General features: G+C 37.8%; 1 protein-coding gene across 4 annotated transcripts in view; it reads left to right on the plus strand.

The window, feature by feature from the left end:
* Window positions 1–21,181, plus strand: part of LOC117420412 (basonuclin zinc finger protein 2) — a 289,953-nt gene that overhangs the window by 210,118 nt on the left and 58,654 nt on the right. For all 4 annotated transcript variants that reach the window (XM_034033862.3, XM_059031723.1, XM_034033863.3 and 1 more), the window contains 2 exons: window positions 1,775–1,877; window positions 5,815–6,050. In XM_034033862.3, coding sequence (XP_033889753.2) covers window positions 1,775–1,877; window positions 5,815–6,050 — 339 coding nt within the window. The remainder of the gene's footprint in view (window positions 1–1,774; window positions 1,878–5,814; window positions 6,051–21,181) is intronic.

The raw sequence follows: 21,181 nt of genomic DNA on the forward strand, positions 1-21,181 counted from the left end.
AAGTATAGGCTGTCGGGCTAGGGTAAGGATAGTTGTCAATGAGCTTTTGGCATGATTCTTTAGTGATTTTTTGACCGTTCGTCAATTCAAAATTGTTCCAGTTCATTCGAATTCTGAAGACTTCTCTTGTACGCAGCCTTCTTCAACTCATACCAATCGGATTTTGACTATTCCAGATCGGGACTTTGACTATTCCAGAACCATGATTTAATTCTTCTTTAACCATTCTGAAGTAGATTTTGATGTGTGCTTTGGATCTTTGTCGTATTGGAATGTCCAGTTGCACTTTAAATCAAATTCTGTAATGGAGGGTTTCAGATGATTGGCCAATAACTTCTGGGATGCTATGAAATCCATTTTACCATGTATTGGAACTAAATTTCCTGTGCCACTAGAGGAAAAACAACCCCATAGAAGAATGTTACCACCTCCATCCTTGAAAGATGGTATGGTGTTCTTTTCTTTGTACGTCTCACCAGACTTTCTCTAAAAGTAACGACTATCAGAGTGACCAAATAGCTTGATTTGTGTTTCATCACTCCACAAAACCTTTGACCAGAACTCATATCCATCATTCAAGTGCCGTTTTGCAAACTTTAAGCAATTGTCCCTATGAAGTTTTCCTAAGAGTGGCTTTTTCCTTGGCCTGCGACCATTGAGACCTTCATCATGCAATACTCGACCTATGGTTGAAATGGAAACCCCAGTCCCACTTGCAGCCAATTCACTTTGAATATCTTTGGCAGTCAATCTTGGATTGTTATTAACCTTCCTCAAAATTCTTCCAGTCCTAGGGAGCGTTGTGACAGTACCACGAGTCTTGTACTTCATGATAATAGAAACAATAGTTGAAATTGCGATACTCAAATGCTTGGAAATCTTCTTGTATCCTTCTCCAGCTTTATGACAATAAATAATTTTCTGCCTAAGGTCTTCAGGTAGCTCTTTACTTTTTCCCATATTGACTTATTGGTAATGGCAGCAATCATCCTATGCCTAACCCTTTTATACTCTCTAAGAATGTATACCTATAATCCAGCATTTTCTAGACTTTTCTAGAATTAGCATCTAAGGGTATGAATACTTTTGAATTAGCATTTTTGGAGATTTGAAAAAAAAATTGGTGAAATAAATAATTGTAGACATCTTGCCACTTGTACTGCATTTGCAGGATACATTGTCTTTTATGTATTTATTTGTTTGTATACTCATTTATAAAACAATGTTATTTGTGAATGTAGTGCTCATGTTCATCAATACATTTCAATCTTGGTCTGACAGAACCACATGCAATTCAATCTCTCGACTCAAACAGAGATGGACCTAAATGTGTGGTGGTTTTGTGGACAGCTATTCACTAAGTATAAGACCAACTAATTTCACTTTTTTTTTTTTTTATTTCTAAGCAGACGCCTTTATCCAGGGCAACTTACAATTGTTACAAGATATCACACTATTTTTTTACATACAATTACATTATTTTTTACACATTATTTTTTACATACAATTACCCATTTTTGCAGTTGGGTTTTTACTGGAGCAATCTAGGTAAAGTACCTTGCTCAAGGGTATAGCAGTAGTGTCCCCCACCTGGGATTGAATCCACGACCCTCCAGTCAAGAGTCCAGAGCCCTAACCACTATTGTTTCCAATTCAAACCTAGGCCTCCAGAATATGTTGGTGTGAATTGTGTAGGAGGATACTTTCAAGGTGTTCACAATCTGCTCCTTTTCTATACATTTTGAGACCAAGGTGTTTCCTTGTATTTCTGCAGGCCATCCGCTGCACACTGGTAAACTGCACATGTGAATGTTTCCAGCCTGGGAAGATTAACCTGCGCACCTGTGACCAGTGTAAACATGGCTGGGTGGCACATGGTAAGACACCAAAAAAGTTTATTATTATTATTATTATTATTATTATTATTATTATTATTATTATTATTATTATTATTATTATTATTATTGTTATTTCTGTATTTTTTTTACTTATGTGTAGCTATTTGTTACATACAACAACAAAATAAAAGTGTTGATTCATATCAGTATTGATTCACTGTCAGCTAAACAGTATTCCTGTTTAGCTGACAGTGTATTGGGTGCTTTGGTTATTTATTTATAAAAAAAATCACCTGGACTTTCAAGGAGGGGCCACACATAGGTTTTCATTACATATTGATAGGAACAAGATTCATGGACAATTACCACATACCTTAAATACCCTGCAGCGTTTGTGCTTAATATGGAAATGATAGTCACAGGTAAGGGCTCCAACATTAGTAAAACGTGAGATAACACAGGGGCAAACAACACCTTTTGGCAGATGATAAGATTAGGAGTGTTTTTTTTTTTTTTTTTTTTTTTTCCTTAGCTGCAGTGCAAGCTGTTGGTATATAACATAGGGGTAAAATCTGTGAGAATTCTCTTTTGGGACAATGTAAATATATATATATATATATATATATAGTACCCATAAAATGTGGGTGCTATAAATGAAAAGTAAAAAAACACATGGTTATGGAGACCAAAGTTACATTAAATTCCTACATCTGAAATCTGTTACAACTTATATTGCATAGCACGATCTGAGGGAATTTAAGACGATCTTGAGATAGCTCTGTGTGGTAAGTAATATTGTGCTGACTGCCTGTTTCCCAGGGAAAGTCTAGCCAACTAGTGATGAGATAACACAGCATAAGTCTGCTGCCATAGACAAGGCACTATATTGCCATGTAAGACTTGCAACCCTCAAACAGGGAGCCTTGGTTTAGTGTAGCTACAGCCCCGGTTTAGGACCGCTGCACTGACTGACACCTCTTCCTGTATGGCTTTGTCTCATGCACTTACTCCTTGCCAACCCACGGCAGACAGTTACAGACCCAGTAAAACTGCCTTTTTAACACTGAATGTCATCAAGCCATGACCTGCTGGTCTGATAGATGTCCGTCCCATTTCCTTTGTATTTGGAAAACATTTTTAAATGATAATATAAATTTGTAGGCCAAATATAATTGGGCAATGTAATATATGGAAGAAAAGAAACAAATGTGGTGGATAAATCAACCTGACCCTCTGCCTCATGTCTTTGTTTTTCTATGGACAAATCAATTTGCTATGCAGAATCGTATAGAACACACATAATATGATATTAAGTACATGTTAGGAATACGTTGATGATGTAAACTCTCTTTATTGCAACCTACAAAGCAAGTATGGTTATTCTATAGAAAACTCAAATCAGGAAACCAACTAATGCCTTTATCAGTGTAGTAGTTCTAAAGTATAACACAGGCTCAATCAAAAGCCCCATTAGACCACTAGATTCTTAACTTTCAGTGAGAATAGCTGTTTGAGCAAGTTATACCTGATTCTACCTGTTTCACAAAACAATATTTCAAGACAGATTTGTAGTCAAAATGATTACAAGGTAAACATTTGCTTTCTTTCAGTTTATTTCTTTTCTGTAATATTAAACCACATTTAGCAGATCACTTCTTAAAAGTGGTTTGTAAAACTGTCCCTTGGCCACTCAGCTCCACAGTGGCAGCAAGTACAGTACAGAGAGATCCAGGGACAGGAGAAAGAGTCCTACTGTCTTATTCCACACTTGTATAGTGTTTGCATGGGAGGTAAATTATTAAGTACATATGAGTCCCTTAAGCCCGCTGCACACAGCCCGACTCAAGCCGTCCCGACTCATCTCATCAGAGTATGCACAGATTCTGGGATCAGTGGTGCTCAGTTTTGGTTTGACGTCACAATTGAGTTTTTCCCGACTGGGTGTCGCACACTGCTAAGGCTGAATTACTGACCACAACTAGATACTGGTGATTACTATGTATGCAGATTTAATACTGCCCTGTACACATTTTTGTATTAACTTAGCCCAACATAGCGACCCTCATGGCATCGTATGCTGATTAGACGGCGGAGACAGCGCTGGCAGTGTATGTATTATTAAAAAATAATGATCTGAGTTTTAGAAAACTAGCGTCAATGTTTAAGCTTTCAGTTTTGTCAGGATTTTGTTTTAAAAAAACGCCACCTGTCATTATTTTTTATCCCAAATCAGTCGACACAAGGTCTATCCTTCAATTCACAGTCAATTCTTTTTAAATTCCTTACTATTCATGTTTTCCGCCATGAAAAAAGAGGAACATAAAAGAAAACACCTGTTTGGCTTGCAGGAGTTGGCCAGACAGTCAGAGAGCGATCGTCACAGGCCCTTTTTTTAAAGACCTGTCAGGAATTTTTATTTCATTTCATCTGCACATTTGCAGCAACTCTGACAAGTAGTTCTTCATTTTTTATTATGTTCATGTCTGGCAGAAGCTGTTGTCAGGCAAAAACCTTGTCAGCGGAAAACCTGTCGTAGGATCTGAGGAGACAAAAACAGGTGTCACACAAGCAGTCAAAACTGCAGAAAGAAAGAAGGGAAGGAGGGGGAGATTAGGCTAAAGAGAGAAAGGCAGACAATTACATTAATGCCACTGCTTTTATCTCATAGATGTGTTATTATCTCATGGTGCTGAGTGTGCAATTGCCTCAAAGAAAAGAAGACAGGAGACAAGGGGAAACTTGATAGTTATTAACTGAAGAGACAGCGTGCGTGTCAAAGCTGGATGGGGTTCAAAGTTTGCAGTGAGAAGAAGAAGAAAAAAAAAAAACGTGTAAACATCAGTGTCTGTGAACTAATTGTGGTTCTGCTGCCGGCTGCACAAACCTAGTGGCAATCTTGGCTTGGAATCACATCATAGAAAATATTGATGAAAGATCTCATTGAGAAATGTTTTAATTGTATTTTGTGTACAGCAGCTTTTTGATTGTGCTCGAGTTTTGATATTTTGGTTAGGTGTGTTTCAGATACACTAGTTTGGGAAGCTTTCAGCAAGGTATCAGTTTAAGTGGCTAAAACCAAACCACTTAATGTTATGACATCAATTAAAATCTTTTTATTGTTTACATTTTATTTATATTTATACTATTGGACATAGCTAAACAAGGGGTTACTACTCACATAAACTACTGTAGTTATTTCTTCAATTAAAGCAATATGCCTTTTTTTGGCCCTCTGAAAAGCCTAATGCAACAGTAAGTGTGACACTGTTCCCAATTAAAGGCGTTTTAATGTGTGATTGTGGAGTCCAAAGACCCCAGTATAAAAAATGTAGCAGTTAATTTGGTCAAATTTGGTTTATAAAACATTTGTAAATGCAGCTTAGTGAATATTCTCTAATGCCTTATTTTATATATTTTATATGAACTCTGTTTAGCATCTATAAAGTCTTAATAATATATTGATAAATTGCACATTGTGGAGGATAGTACAATAAATCGCCTACATCCCCAGGCAGACTGAATTCACTTTTTTCTTAACACAGTAAAACATTAATGCCCATTTGTATTTTTATGTTATTGTATTGCTGAAAGGGAGGCACAAGATCAGAAAAGAAACTAAACTAGATAAGAAAATACATGCATACCTTAATATACAGCATAATCACAATTATTTACCAGGCTTACTAACTAGTGTGCTGAATATTTGAGGTGAGGTGGCTTTAGAAATGACCAGCTGGGGGACTGAAAATCTCTCTTTAAAAAAAACGTGAATTATAGAACACACAGAACAAGTGAGAAATTATATATAAAAAATGCAGGTGGTATAAAGTATCCCTTTAACTATTTTGAAAGGCATGCCCTCTGCCGAGCAGTTTGTTTCCTTTCCAGTGCCTCGACTGATCATAACTAGTGTGTTACTGCACCGTTGTTATATTCTGTCCTCTGTTTTGCTTCCCCCTTCCTGACTACCGCTCAGCGCTGGACAAGCTCAGCACCCAACACCTGTACCACCCGACGCAGGTGGAGATCGTGCAGTCCAACGTTGTGTTTGACATCAGCAGCCTGATGCTGTACGGCACGCAGGCGGTGCCTGTGCGCCTCAAGATCCTGCTGGACCGGCTCTTCAGCGTGCTCAAACAGGAAGAGGTGCTGCACATCCTGCACGGCCTGGGCTGGACGCTGCGGGACTACGTCCGGGGATACATCCTTCAGGTCAGTCACCGGCCACTCACTTTTCATATTCAGGACTCGAAAAGGATTCCCTTTACCAAATCATCTTGAGTGCCACTATAATTGCCAACAGTTCTGCATCACCTACAATATTAGACTTGAGACATCATTTTAAAACATATTTTTATATATATATATATATATATATATATAATTTAGATATTTTATTTTAATCTATCATGTAGTCAAAGAAACTACAAAATGATATCACAAAAGTCTACCAAAAGCCATAATATGAATACAGTATTTCATGTTAGATTTCAAAGTGTCACACTTCTAAAAATTTTCAGTTTTTCATTAAGTATATGGAAAACTACGAAGCAGTATGTAATTCAATACATTAGCGTAACAATATTCAGCAAGTTTAATTCAACTTTATGAAGCAAAATCAGTCAGATGCAAAATGTTTGGCCATAGCTGTACAATGGTCCATTAGTACATGGTACAGCAGTGGTACCATATTCAAAATGTTACCTACCAATGGTATCACAGGTTGCTACTGTAGTAGAACTACTGCACGAATATTTGTGTCAAATTAGAAATTATGGTCATTCTCTGTTCACCTGACAGTTTTGAGTAAATCACTGATATTAAAAGGTTATCCCAAAGGTGTTTTACAAACTTTTTCTGAAAGGATGTTCTGAATAGGAATGCTCTGACTGCAATGGCTTCCATTGCGTCCAGATGTGAGCCATATAACATGTACCATGGTATCATCTTGACAAGAAATCCACAACCTGTTAATCTGTTAATTTAGATGGTTTTCTATAAATCTTTCCAAACCGGGACCAAACCTCCATTAACTCCATGACCAGGTGTTATCTGGCACTAAAGGACACTAACAGAGGGCCACCCTGAAACCAAGAAGTATATACAGTATATGTTATCCTCTAGTCCTGTATTAGCTAAAGCAGCCACAATAAAAGTATGTCTTAAAATCTGGGGGGTTCAGATTTGCATAGGTCTATATTGGATGCAAGCAACATTTAACAATTTGTTAATAAATCCTTCCAACCACATTGTTCAAACTACATGGTCACAGATCCAAATAATCAGATGGAATCCTTCATCACATAGGCTAGTATTGTGCTTTGTTTGCAAGCCAAATATGTGACACCCAGCACTGCAGACAGCATGTTATAATCCTTTAATTTATCGAAAAACAAAATAGTGCTATTGTTTTATCAATGTTTGTTAACATTTCTTAACCTTGTCCAGTATGTGTTGCTATTAGAAGGATGTTTATCAAGCCCTGACCAAACCACTGGAGTGTGATGTGTTGGGAAACATCATTCAGTAAATAAAGCTGATGATTTTGGAAAGTGAAATATTGAGTATGTTGAGGTTTTGTTTTTAACCTCCTACACATCACTACTCTTTGGAGTGAGTGGAATCTGTTTAAAAGTTCCATAGTCTTTTTTAGAATAAAGCAGGTATAGCTTACACAACATCCACATACAAAAGGATTTTAACACACAAAGAAAACTTCTACATAATAGATGAATCTATGAACTTCTGTTCGATGTGTGTGTGTGTGTGTGTGTGTGTGTGTCTGTGTTTGTGTGTGAATCTACTGCATGAGTCGAAGATATTGTGAGTGTGTGTGTTAAGGGGCTTATTTTTTCTGTGCATGCAAATGGGAAATATACTGTATGTGGCAGTGTTGTTAAAAAAAAGGGAAGTTGTTGGGGTGTATGAGCTGAAATGTATTTTTACCTCAATTATTCATGTGTTAATAATACATTCTGTTTAATTATGAAGTAATAAACCTTAATTTAATTATCCTAAAACGTGTTTGATCTTGGCCTGATCAAAACGGGAAATAACCCATATTAGTGTATATACTGGTAGAGGACAGTTCTTAATAGAAAAACCTAAATACAATTTGTTGTTTTTTGATTGTGAGTAAGCTGCTGTCTAATTATTTCATAGTTTGGGCTCCCGAGTGGCACATCCGGTAAAGGCGCTCCACATGGAGTGCAGAATGTGCTCTATAGCCTGGACGTCACCGTTTCGAATCCAGGCTATTCCACAGCCGACCGGGGACGGGAGCTCCCAGGGGGGCGGCGCACAATTGGCCGAGCGTCGCCCGGGGGGAGGGAGGGTTAGTTCGGCCAGGGTGTCCTCGGCTCACCACGCACCAGCGACTCCTGTAGTCTGGTCGGGCGCCTGCGGGCTTGCCTGTAAGCTGCCCGAGAGCTTTGTTGTCCTCCGACGCTGTAGCTCTTGGGTGGCTGCATGGTGAGTCCGCAGTGTGAAAGAAAGTGGTCGGCTGACGGCACACGCTTCGGAGGACAGTGTGTGTTCGTCTTCGCCCTCCCGAGTCAGCGCAGGGGTGGTAGCGGTGAGCTGAGCCTAAAAAAAAATAATTGGCCATTCCAAATTGGGAGAAAATAATAATAAAAAAATAATAACAACTAAATTAATATATATATATATATATATATATATATATATATATATATATATATATATATATATATATATATATATATATAGATAATTGAAGAATTTGTTTCATTTACAGTTAGGCCATGTTGACAGTAAATGTTACATGCTATGTATTGTATTGAACAAGAGCCCTTCACACACTTCCCACAAATACATGACAAGAGAGAAAGCAAAACTACCAATCAGTTGGTTATTATACAAAATGACCAACATTTCTTAACGTGTTAGTACACATTACAAAAGCTATTAAAGTAGTAATTGTTGCCTTAAAATGAAGCGTTAACTTATCCAGTTAATTTAGCATTTGGATAGGGTTAAAGATAGAAGCATGGCAAAGAAATTCAACTTTCATAACGAAACCCAAGGAAAAAATTTGACAAATATAATTATAAAGTAACCATACTGTACTTTCTACATCTGTTGAGAATGTTTAGGTTGCTACACATGCAGGGCCTAGTCCTAATCTAAATGTAAAATGTTTCATGTGTCCTGTTAGTAATGAGTCCTTATATATATATATTACTGAACTGTAAAACCACATTAGTCTGTTTTTCTTTCCTTCTATTCTTTAGTAATCAGAATCAGACACCATTGTTAATCAAGGTACAGATTTTTTGTCTTATGGGAAGCCAAAATATCCATGAAACAATTAGTTAAGAGAAACCTTACATGTGCTTGTGGTTACTAAAGGCAGTCCCAGACAGGGCTAGATAATAAATTTCGTATGAGACTATCAATAACTAAAACAATATGCTACCCTGAATGCACAGTTCAAAGTATACTAGCAGTTTTACGGTTTTAACAACTTTAGTGAGCAAACATGTTTTTTCCCCTATTCTCTCTTAATAATAATTACACAGACTTCTAATTGTATTGGGGAAATAGACATAGAACATAATGATTTAGTTCCTGTTTTTATCCCTGAACTCTCAGCAGCCCGTGATTGTTTCAGCACCCTAGTGTAAGGCAATAGGTATTTTCAACATTTTTCAGATGTAACGGATTTAGAATTACAGACATGAAGCTGCAGCCCTACAGGAAAATTGAAATATTATACCCTTATATAGAGTTTAGTATCAGCTGTTTTTCATATACTGTACTTGCTGTTTAAGACATGTGTCGCTCTTGTGTGTTTTGTTTTATGGGAGGGTTGGAATAGCCAAATTTGATGCAGCAAAAATAAGCATCTCCTCTGACATAAACAGCTTTTTTACGATTATAGCTGGAAAGATCCCTCACATAGAAGCTGTTTGAAGTCAGCTTTGCTGAGCCATCAGAAAGTGCAAATTTGATTAATTTGTGCCTTTTATTGTCCATGGTTGGTTTTCTGAATCAATAGGAATTCTTAACAGGGGGAGAAGAATGGGTTAAATATAAAAGGTTGCAAAAAGATATTACATTCATGTGACCATATATACATAACCAGTCATTTCCTAGGGAGATGTATAAAGCCACATGCAGAAACTGTGTAGATTTTTTTTTTTTTTCAATTGAGTTTGTGCCAAAATTAGGCTTTTAGAGAATTAGCTCTGTTCAGCAGATTGCTGCTAATGACTATCGGCAGATCATTGTCAGTTGTCACCGTCCAGTATGGCTCCATATAAAGTTAACACACTTTGTTTTACTCAGCATTCTTACATTTTCTGTGCTTTTTTGAAAAACTACTGATTAATGTCCCACTTTTGTCCTATTTGGAAAATAATAGGCAGATTAGCTGCTTGAGTGATTGAACGTAGAAAAACATGTCTTTATCAAGTGATAACCAAGGTTTTAAATGTATTTTATTTGTTAGCACTAGCAATATTCTGATTGGTCCCCCATTTCTTGGTGTTAAACTCTTCTGATTAAATATCTGACCACTTGCCTTCATACATGCTACAGAGCCTCACAGAAGAGTCTTAAAGTACAAAAAGATACTGTATCTGCACCTGTATAAGCTGATGCCAGGCATCAAAAGGAATACACAGAAATAAAAAATGCCCATGCTTTAAAAGCCATGTTTTCTGTGGTTAAAAGAAAAATGAAACAATTTCATTTTCCAGCCATAATATATAAATAAAGAAACCACAAAATACACACAATCTGATTAACTGCAACCATGCATTATTTAGTTTATTTTTCATATACAGATCAAGTTTTCCTTAGACTTTGGTACATGGCTGTATTTGTTATCCAACTGCTTAAGATTCAGCTGAATCTAGCCAGCCAATGCCTGGACTGCAATTATATTGCCTTATAGTAACTATACATTCCTTTTGAGGCATGGCATTCATTAGTTATTCAGCATACAATTGGTGAGACCAAACTTACATGTTACAGAGTAATGGTATCTTTATCTGAGATAATATATATAATTTTCATTAATGGGGTTCACATTAATATTCCAGAGGGGCTGCTAGGTGTCTACATCAAAAGCATACAACAAATATATTTTTAATACCTACAGAGAATGAAAAGCATGCCCAGTCAAATCCTTTCTGCTCAATATACAGTACATTTCGGATTTTTAGGTGAGAAATAGCCAACATTTTGCACTTGTTGTTTTTTACTTTATTAATCATGAATTTACTATTTTACTAATATGTTAATAATGTCACATCAGAACCAAGTCACCTCACCTCCCTACTAGAAAAATATGGTGCAATAAAAAAAAAAAGTTGTGAACATTAGTTTGTTGTTACTGTTACCCTTCCCACAATAACTCAAGGATTCTGAATGGACTAATTTACCATCTATGTGAATCATTTGTATGTGTGGTGCACTGCTCTATAAGACTGAAAAAACATGAAGAGGGACTGGTTTGTTATTCTGTCTGTTAAAATCAGTTTGTGTGCAGTGACACCCAAAATGATGATATACATTAGTCAACGAAAGGAGCATTTGATGACATACTTCACAATACGTTGTGTATATGAAAGTGCATATGGAAATAAAGCTATCTCTCTGTCCTATACATGCCACATATTTAAAGATTTAACACACACTGCATCCTCATGCACCTGATCATAGGCTCATCAGCCTTCCTTTGGGCTATAACATGACATTGCTTTACTGGTTAAGGCTCTTCCTCCCACAGTTCATCTTTCCCACCTTCATTTGCAGTAGAACACTGCATTTTGGTGACAGGCAGTTGTTCTTGCTTGAGTAACTCAAGATTTGAATTCTACTGTTTGTGGCATCCATGTAATGCTTAGCAGTAGGTACAGCTGTTAACCATTCGCTTATAAATAATCTTTTCCCCTCTCAACCTGTCTCCCAGGTAGCGTACCTGTCATCATTAATAACTCATTGGCAGCTCCCTGGCGATTCAGCCCATCACTTGTCATTCACAGTGCAGCGCCACTGCCCATGCCCTGCCCTTCAAAGGCCCATTTTTTTCAGCAGCTGGATTGTTTCGGCTCCCTGACTTTCAGTTTACAGCAAACAGTGTCAGCTTGCAGGTCTATCAGTATCTTATCAGGGTCTTATCCATTGCCTTCAACAGAAACAAAACTTTTGAGGTAAAAATATTAATCAAATAGACACATGCTAATTTCTTAAGGTATGACATACATTATGGTGGTATCTGAAATATTTGTATACTTTCTTAAAGTTTCACGACAAATCAAATTACCAGAAGTAAAATACCTTTAGTAACCAGCCAAAGGGTCCTATTCAAAAGATAATCACCTCAAAAGCTGTTCAGGTCCTGAAGACTTACTCATCTTAAGTTCTCATCTTTTTAAAAGGGCTCAAAGTTTGACTGTTGAATTTACTTCTTGTATTGTTAAATCTCTATGCCTATTAAATCATGTATAGTCAGTTTTCTTCTGACTCCCTCAAACTGGATATAAACCTAGCTTAAAATAGTAGGACATATTAAAAACAGATGAATACGAAGAGAAGCTAGCAAGAGTCTGACTTTAGGTCAACCTGTTATATTGCAGTGCTGCGGTATAATTTCTCCACATTCAGCTAATGTTTAATGTTTTAATGAAAAAAAATCTTGTTTTCCTAGATTAGATAGTATTTCTTAGGGAGATCATCTTTATTTCTGCTCAAGTACCCAGAAAGATTGTACTCTTAGTTAAATCCTGTCTTAAGTTGCAGCATACCTGTTTTTTACTGTACTTTACTTGGCAGTCATTAATTTGTATCTAAAAGCACACATTGAAGTTCAAGTTCCTGGTTGGGTCAAATTCTTGAATTGTCTTCTGAGAGTATATATTAGTAGACTAATCTCTTTATGCCATGTACAGATTATTCCATTTTGAAACAGAATGTCCTGTACAGGCTGCTGGTACATTTCTGAATCAGCATTCTATTCTCAAGGAACAGTGCTATGTATGTCCTCATTTATTTTGTCTAGTCTTTTTCTCCTGTATCTCCTACTCCATTGTTTATATACAGCTGTGCTGGTACTTGCATACTAGTTGCCTTTTCTGTCTGCCCTTTGGTTCTGCATTTGTCCAGACCCAGTTTCCTTCTTCCCCAATACAAATACGCCTCCCATTGCCAAGGTAACCGATCAACAAGATATCAGCAAGACAAGTCCTCCTTCCCCAAGCAAAGGTCATTGCACCACCACTTGTCATTTTAAAGGTGGGATGCAATGATTTTTCATTTTTTTCAGAATTCACTTCTGTAGTACTGTTGGTAGGTCAATAAAAGTATCTTTGTAGTTTTAATTAACGCTAAGTGTATAAAAAACAACTCTGAAGTTGACACCTCTATGAAAAGTCCAGCACACTCGAAGCTGCGGCTAATTTATGCGTGATGTCACACCAGGACAAGCTCGCCATCCCGCCCGCTGCTTTCCTGCATTACCGCTCACCAAAACACAGCACACCCAGGGGAGAGATACCATGGTAAATAGGTGTGTAATATATGGTTGCTCCAACACAGCAGGGCCATTGGTATCTCTCTACGAGTTTCTAAAAAGCCGGTACAATGCCGGCAATGGGTGAAGTTCGTGAGGAGGACCAGGGATTGGGATGCTAAGCCCAACAGCAGCTGCATCTGCAGCACCCACTTTACCGAAGACAGCTTTATTAATGTAATGATGTTCAAAATGGGTGCTGTTAAAAAAGTTAAATTAAATAAGGATGCAGTGCCAACCAGATGGTACCTGCAGGACAGCAGCAACTTCAAAAGTAAAATCACCGGGACTCGAGTGGCTGCCAGGAAAAGAGAGGTGCAGAGGGTAAGGGCATGAGCCTATCATTTCATTATAATTATCTCTTACTGTTTGATGAAACAGTGACACGATTATATAGCCAACAACCTCCCATGTACATTATTAATAAATAATGTGATAAAATGATCACCTTATGACATGTTCTGCATTGCTGTGAAGTCTCTTGATTTCGTCGTGACACTCCCACATAAAATCTTCTTCTGCCTTCGGATAATTTAGATCGCCAATCTTAACATAAACTTCAACTTTATTTATTTAGTATTATTTTCCCAATCCGACCGGCGAAAATGTCTCAGGCTACTTTATGATGTTGATGTAGTCCATATCAGATTCTAAATATTATTATTTATTTCTTAGCAGACGCCCTTATCCAGGGCGACTTACAATTGTTACAAGATATCACATTATTTTTACATACAGTTACCCATTTATACAGTTGGGTTTTTACTGGAGCAATCTAGGTAAAGTACCTTGCTCAAGGGTACAGCAGCAGTGTCCTCCACTGGGGATTGAACCCACGACCCTCCGGTCAAGAGTCCAGAGCCCTAACCACTACTCCACACTGCTACACGTTAAGAATAAAGTATTATTTACTGTATACAGTATGTAAAAATTATTATATTGATTTGTTCGGAGATAGTTGTGCAGCAAGTCCGAAAAAGGAGACCCCTGGTTCTCGTGTTTTCATAAGTTGACAGGTATTACTGTACTTGTTTTGCATGTTAAATTGCGGCTGATCTGTTGCCATGGAGATCCGACGCACTGTGTCTATTGCTCAGCTTTTAAAAAGCCTACACTGAAGAAACGAGAGACTGGCTATTTTGTTCTTTGTGTTTATGTTTAAAGGGTGTCAGCCGACTGAGTGACTAAGATCCTTTGCAGCGAGGCATAGCCTACACAGACAGTGAAGGTTATTGGGTTGTGCGTGTGTGACGCTGTGTAATTATGTAAAGTCTGGTGTTACCACAAGTAAATCCTATCACTATTGAACATGAGCAACAAATGTAACAATAACTAAAACTTTCAGAATACTTCAGGGTCTAGGTCTTGTTTTTACCGTGAACCTGAACAATAAACGCTACAGCAGGGATGCATAGATGTAACAATCAAGTGATATTCTTCAAAATAAATTCACTGTCTGAACAGTGGCGTGCCGTCAGGACCTTCAAGGTATTCTCTGCTGACCAGACAGTGCCAAGTAAACCGTCAGTCAAATGACATTACGTTGCCTCACTCACTTGCGTACAGTATGCTTGCTTATACTATGAAACATACTACTCTAATTATTATCTGTTCATTTGTCTGACATTTTATCCAAGATGACTTACAGGGTTTACTAGGGTTTTTCCTGAAGGGGATGTGATCAGCCAATAAGAGATCTGCATTTCCTCTGCATAAGTCTAAAACAACAACCAGACGCTAGAAAAACAGTTGGGGGTATTCTCAGTTTCAGTTGAAGGTCTTGAGTGAGTCTGGAAAAATCCAGCGAGGATTGCCCCGTGTAACACCCCTGACAACTCAAGCAATCCTATCCAGTCAGCACACTGGTGTATGTCACATGTCTGCTCCAGTAAAACGAAGGGTAAAATGGACACTACAACAGCCACAATATATACATTTATATTGAAGGTTATGATTTTTTAAACAAACTTACAGACTGTAATTACAAGCTACTGTACTCTGCTCACCCAGATTCACATTGTGTTATCTTGTTGTTACCTTTATTAAATCGTTAACATTATTTCCCAACCCAGGGAAAAACAATCTAATACGATAGTTATTATCACTGATAATATTATTAATAATTTAGCTAATGCCTTTATCCAAGGTGACTTCTTTAACTTACTCCAGCAGCTTATATTGTTGGTTTTGGATTGTCCTTTTACTATAGTGAACAAAAAGCTTTGGACCCAAACAGGGTTGTTATAGCAAGGGTGTGCTGTATTTAGTATTTAACTTGTATGTTTAAAGTACGATACTTGCACATTTTAATATATAATGCGTGCACATTTGTTATTTCATTTTTGTTATTTTTCACCTCCCATAGTGTTCAACATTTAACAGATGGTGTAAAGAAGTTTGGATCAGAATCCAATATCATCCCTTACAAAAAAGTAATATAGTGCAAGTATACTTGTGCCAAAATGTTCTGGTTTTAGTATACTATTGGTACCATTATACTATCCTATTTTGGCACAAGTATACTTGGAGTATACAGCTTTTTATATTCTTTTTGTAAATAATGCAACGTAGTTCTCAAATATTAGACATTTCTTAGATTGTATCTTGCTCCTCTTTTGCATACTTGCATTGTCTTTTGCTAGATATGCCCCTCCAGATTCTAACAAATACTTTTAGAAAACCAGGAGCAACTTCTGCTCTGGATCAAAAAGTTATAATGCTCTGCGGCTAGCCGCCTATGTGGATAACTATCGAAAAACTAGTAGAAACTAACTAAAAGTCTGGGAAAAACAAATGGAAGTCTGGAAAAAAGCATGTAAAAAGTATGGAATTTTGATGTTGAAAAAGTGTATGAACCCTGTTTATATATCCCATGAAAAGCATGTCTGTAAGGTTAATATTCTACTGTAGCTTTTGTTCTTGTTTTAATTAAAAGACAATCAGTCGATGCTCCAGTATTAAGCACTCTTAAAACCCACGAGGCAGTTGGACCGAGATGATTAATTTAGCAGTGTCTTTCATAACCCCTCTCTCCTGCCCCCTGTAAAATCCTAAGTGATGTGTAAAAAACATAAGAAAGTCTAATTTGTGCAACTCTTTTTAGTCACTTACCAGCACGTTCATCTCCTCATATGTTTCCAGCTAAAGTTGTAAGTTGGAACAAAAAGCTGACAGCAATGGAGACCAGATGCCGGTATTTCTTCCTTGTCACTTGGCTGCCTAGCAGATGGAATTCATATAAGTCGGCCATGCTAGGAGGAAGAGGCCGTGACAGCAAACATGTGGAACTCGGGCTGAGTGACATTTTCGATAATGTTCTGTCCTTGTAGAACATTGTACTTCCTTTTCTGTTTTATGAGGTAGTTTTCCTGACTCAGACAAGGTTCCAAAGCCCCAGCTGGAACGGCTGCCTTTCCCCCTGAGGGAGAGCCAACAGCGACAGAGGGAGCTGCAAGGCTGCACAATGGAGCCATATTATTTGAATAACCTGACATCTGCACGCGGTGTGCCCAAATCATCTCAGCTGCGCGAAGGAATTTGTAGGGCATTACTAGTCACTGTTTTGTGTAGTACAATATGCTCATTTTGATTTATTTAATGAACGAGGGCCTCTGGCAAAAAAGAAGATTTGATTAAGAACATGTTACAGAGCAGCAGCAGCCCTTTAACAAGGAATATCATTAGGTACTGCCGGATGTGAAACCACAGACAACAGCACAGGGAAACTGAATGTGCACAGCATCTGTAGTGTAACTGAAGTAACTTTTTTTTTTTTAACAATTATTTGTTTTAAAATGTTCTTTAAGTGGTATTGTGTGACCTTTGATGTAAGAAATACTAAAATAAACGTTCTAAATTCAGCACTATTGCACATAACCATAGGCGGCAAGTTATATGGGCCCGTGGTGCCCGTGCTCCACCAATATTCAGGAACGTGGGCCCTGCTCCACCAATGTTTGAGCTTATATTTTACATACATTTTGATGTGAACAATGTTTCTATTCACAGCTGTCCGCTAAGTGTCAGCTTGGGGGGGCGTGCTTAGCTTTTGGGAGCTGTTGCTTGTGCCTCGTTTTTAAGGATACGCAACTGCGGTGTGAAAAAAAGCCTGAAAAAATCACTGTGCCCCGTTGCATCTGAAAGGCGTCCATATGAGTGCCTGAGGAAAAGAAAATCATGCAACGTCAATTCAGCGAGTAGTTTGAGGTGTGATTGTGTTTAACCCTTCACACTACACTTGAATATGTTCTAGTCTTTAAAAAAGAAATAGTTTAATATAACATATGTACAAAATGGTAGTGTTTTAAACTATTCTTTATCGTTTTATAACAAAAGTTACACATGGCCTAAGGTTTCTATGCAGTCCAACATTATTATACATTAGTTATTTATTGCTTTATTTATGGGACTATAATTGAAATTAATTATTGTGTACCATATCATTTATTTCGTTTTCTGTCTGTGTTGTTGCTGTAAAGCGACTTGACTGTATTGTTTACACTGCTTGCTCTTTTGAAATGAAATGCTGGTTTAATCATTTAAAGTTTAAATGCAGTGTTTGGGCGGCCAGAGCAGCAACACAGAGAACTTTGACAGGTTGCTTGGGAACAATTACAACATCGCAGAAGTAGGGGGTACTTTTTTTAAAATTTAATTTTAGGAAGTATTTGCTTTTGTGGGTTATGGACTCATCAGCACTTGATTGTTAACTGTATTCAGCAGAGCTTTGTCATTTATCCTCTAATATACCATTTTATAGGACAATGTACTCCAACTCAGTATGTCATACGAAAGCAATAATATATACTATATATAAAATAAAATAGATAGTCTAAGTTAAGTACAACCACAATACGTTTTTCTTACAGTAGTGGTTTTATGCAATAGAGAGAAACTATTAAATTATTACTGGGCAGCAGTGTGGAGTAGTGGTTAGGGCTCTTGACTGGAGGGTCATGGGTTCAGTCCCCAGTGGGGAACACTGCTGTTGTACCCTTGAGCAAGGTACTTTACCTAGATTGCTTCAGTAAAAACCCAACTGTATAAATGGGTAATTGTATGTAAAAATAATGTGATATCTGTATAATGTGAAATAATGTATAATGTGATATCTTGTAACAATTGTAAGTCGCCCTGGATAAGGGCGTCTGCTAAGAAATAAATAATAATAATATTATTATTATTTATTTAATTTTTTTTATGGAACTGCAGGTATAGAGGGCAGGACTCTGACCCCTGCTGGGCACCACCAAAAATTATACAAACCCGGCACCTATGCACATAAACCAAGTGAACTAAGAATATTGATGTGATGGGACCCTTTTCAGAGGGAGGATACTAGTTTTGATTACATTGGGCTTCACAAATGGAATACGTTTCGCATGCCTAATAGGGAGCATTACTGTAGTGATTGACCAAGTCTAGTTTAACTTCCCAATAGAAGTTCATGATGCTGCACTTTGAATAACAAGTGGGGGGCTAAAGAGTTTTGGCATTCGCTTGCTGAAGTTCTATCGGGTTGTTGTCATGAGAGCATCGCTAGCTATAAACGGTACAATAAGATTCTGACGAGTTGTTCTGTTTGCAAATGCCAATGTAAATGCGAGCCACCATAAAAACCCTATAAGACTACATCAACCATTTGGATAAATAATGTGGATATAATTTTAATTAGTCCACAACAGAAATATATCTTTGAATAAATAAAATAAATCAATGTTAGCCTTATCAAAATTTCCTGTAAGTAGCAATCGCAGTGATGGGAAAAAATAAGGATCGTTCAGGGAGGGGGTGCAGTACATTGAAGGCCCAGGATACACAGATCAAAACACTAAAATTGATTTGTTTTTCACATTCTTTGGTAAATATACTGATGCACAAAAATAAATGCAACACTCAATAGATATCAAATAAAATCACAGAAAATGTGAACAAAAATACAGATCAAAGAATCATGATAAGTTTTCAGTATAAAACATGACACACTGTCAAAATGAAAAAATTACAAAGTTAGTATCGGGTATGACCTCACTGAGCATTAACACAATCCTGGCAGCGTTGACGCATAGACCTGGTCAGCCTCTGGATAGGCTGCTGTGGGATGTTCCGCCACTCTTCCTGTACAGCTGCAGCCAACTGGCGAAGGTTGGCTGGTCACGGTAGTCTCCTGTGGATGGCACTGACGATTTGGTCCCACAGATGTTCTGTTGGACAGGTCAGGAGAAAAAGCTGGCCACGGCAAGACCTCGACGTCGTGCAATTGTAATCCTAGCACTGTGCGGTCTTGCATTGTCCTGCTGGAAAATTGACACTTTTGGATTGTCTTGCAGGAATGGAAAAACTGCTGCCTCAAGGACTTCTTCAATATATTGCTGAGCAGTAAGGTTGCCCTCAATCTGTACCAACAGCATTCTTGTGTTGAAGTAAATTCCTTCTCACATCACACTTCCACCGCCTCACCGGTTGGCTTGAACAACACAACAGTCAGCATAATGCTCAACACGACATCTCCACACACTTTGTCTTCCGTCAGGTCTGTCAAGAGCAAAACGGCATTCATCAGTGAATAAAACACTCCACCACTCTCTCTTCCGCCACCTCAGATGTTCTCTGGCCCACAGAAGATGGCGATTTCATCTCTCAGTTGTCAACATGTTACCCCTGAACAGCCTCCGAGCATGCAAATCATTTTCACGCAGACGGCAAGCTACAGTCATTCTGCTGATGTGTGGACTATTTACTAGTCTGCTGATTGTTGAAGCAGAACATCTCATTCTCCGGGCGTCTTCTCTCACAGACAGGCCACCTTCAATCATGCCGATAGCAACCAGGCGATCGTCATTACTCAAGCAGGGCATGGTCGTATCTTTCGCTGTTCTTGCGTTAATTCGAATCATGCCTATTTATACAGATTCTTAATCAACTCATTTTGGCAATTTTAACTCGACTCAAACAATCAATATATCAAACACTGAGCACCTGGAGTTTTTATGAAATCACATGGCTTGAGTTCAGTATTTTGTTATCCCAAGGAACAATACTACTCAATCAATCAACAAACCTATCTGATCACTACGGTATTTAAAATGTAAATAACATTATGTATGTGCCTAATGAGCTATTGACTGCATTTTCATTGTGCATCAGTATATTATAGACAGAGGCTTAACCATACAACATACCTTTAACACTTATTAAAAAAAAAAATTATCGCCTCCGTGCATGGGTTAATGATCTGTAACGCCCATCCAATAGATTTTCCAAATGCAACAGTTGCAAAAAAATAATTGATTGTCCAGAACGTTTTTTGTAAAAACAGTAGTGCTTTTTTATTTTCGATCTTGTCTTCCACTGCTGTAGTGCTCGGTCAGCATGACTAGAGCATCTTAGACTTGCCAACACTGACAGTCGCAGGTGGCAGGTCCCCACAGGGACATCAGCACCCCGTGGGGAACAATTCCCCACCGCAGACACCTTGCTTTTCCAACCCTGCAACAACAATAACACAATTACAGCAATTAAGAAATGCTTTGGCCAGGGGTTTTCATCCTTTTTACAAATCTACCCCTTCTGTCTGGAGGTTACATGAATGATACCACAGTTGCAAGAAGAATCTAATCAACAAATGCATTTTTCCATGTTTATTTAATATATCATTTATGTCACAACAGTTTGGGACTGACAATTTGCTGGTTAAGGACAGAATGACAAACAGTAATTCATAAAATGTTTAACTACATGTTTTTGGATGCACAGAAATGAAAGACACTATTTGAGACTCTCTTTGGAAACACGCATATTCGCT

This window comes from Acipenser ruthenus, chromosome 1 (assembly GCF_902713425.1).
Source record: "Acipenser ruthenus chromosome 1, fAciRut3.2 maternal haplotype, whole genome shotgun sequence".
In the NCBI taxonomy this organism is placed as follows: domain Eukaryota; kingdom Metazoa; phylum Chordata; class Actinopteri; order Acipenseriformes; family Acipenseridae; genus Acipenser; species Acipenser ruthenus.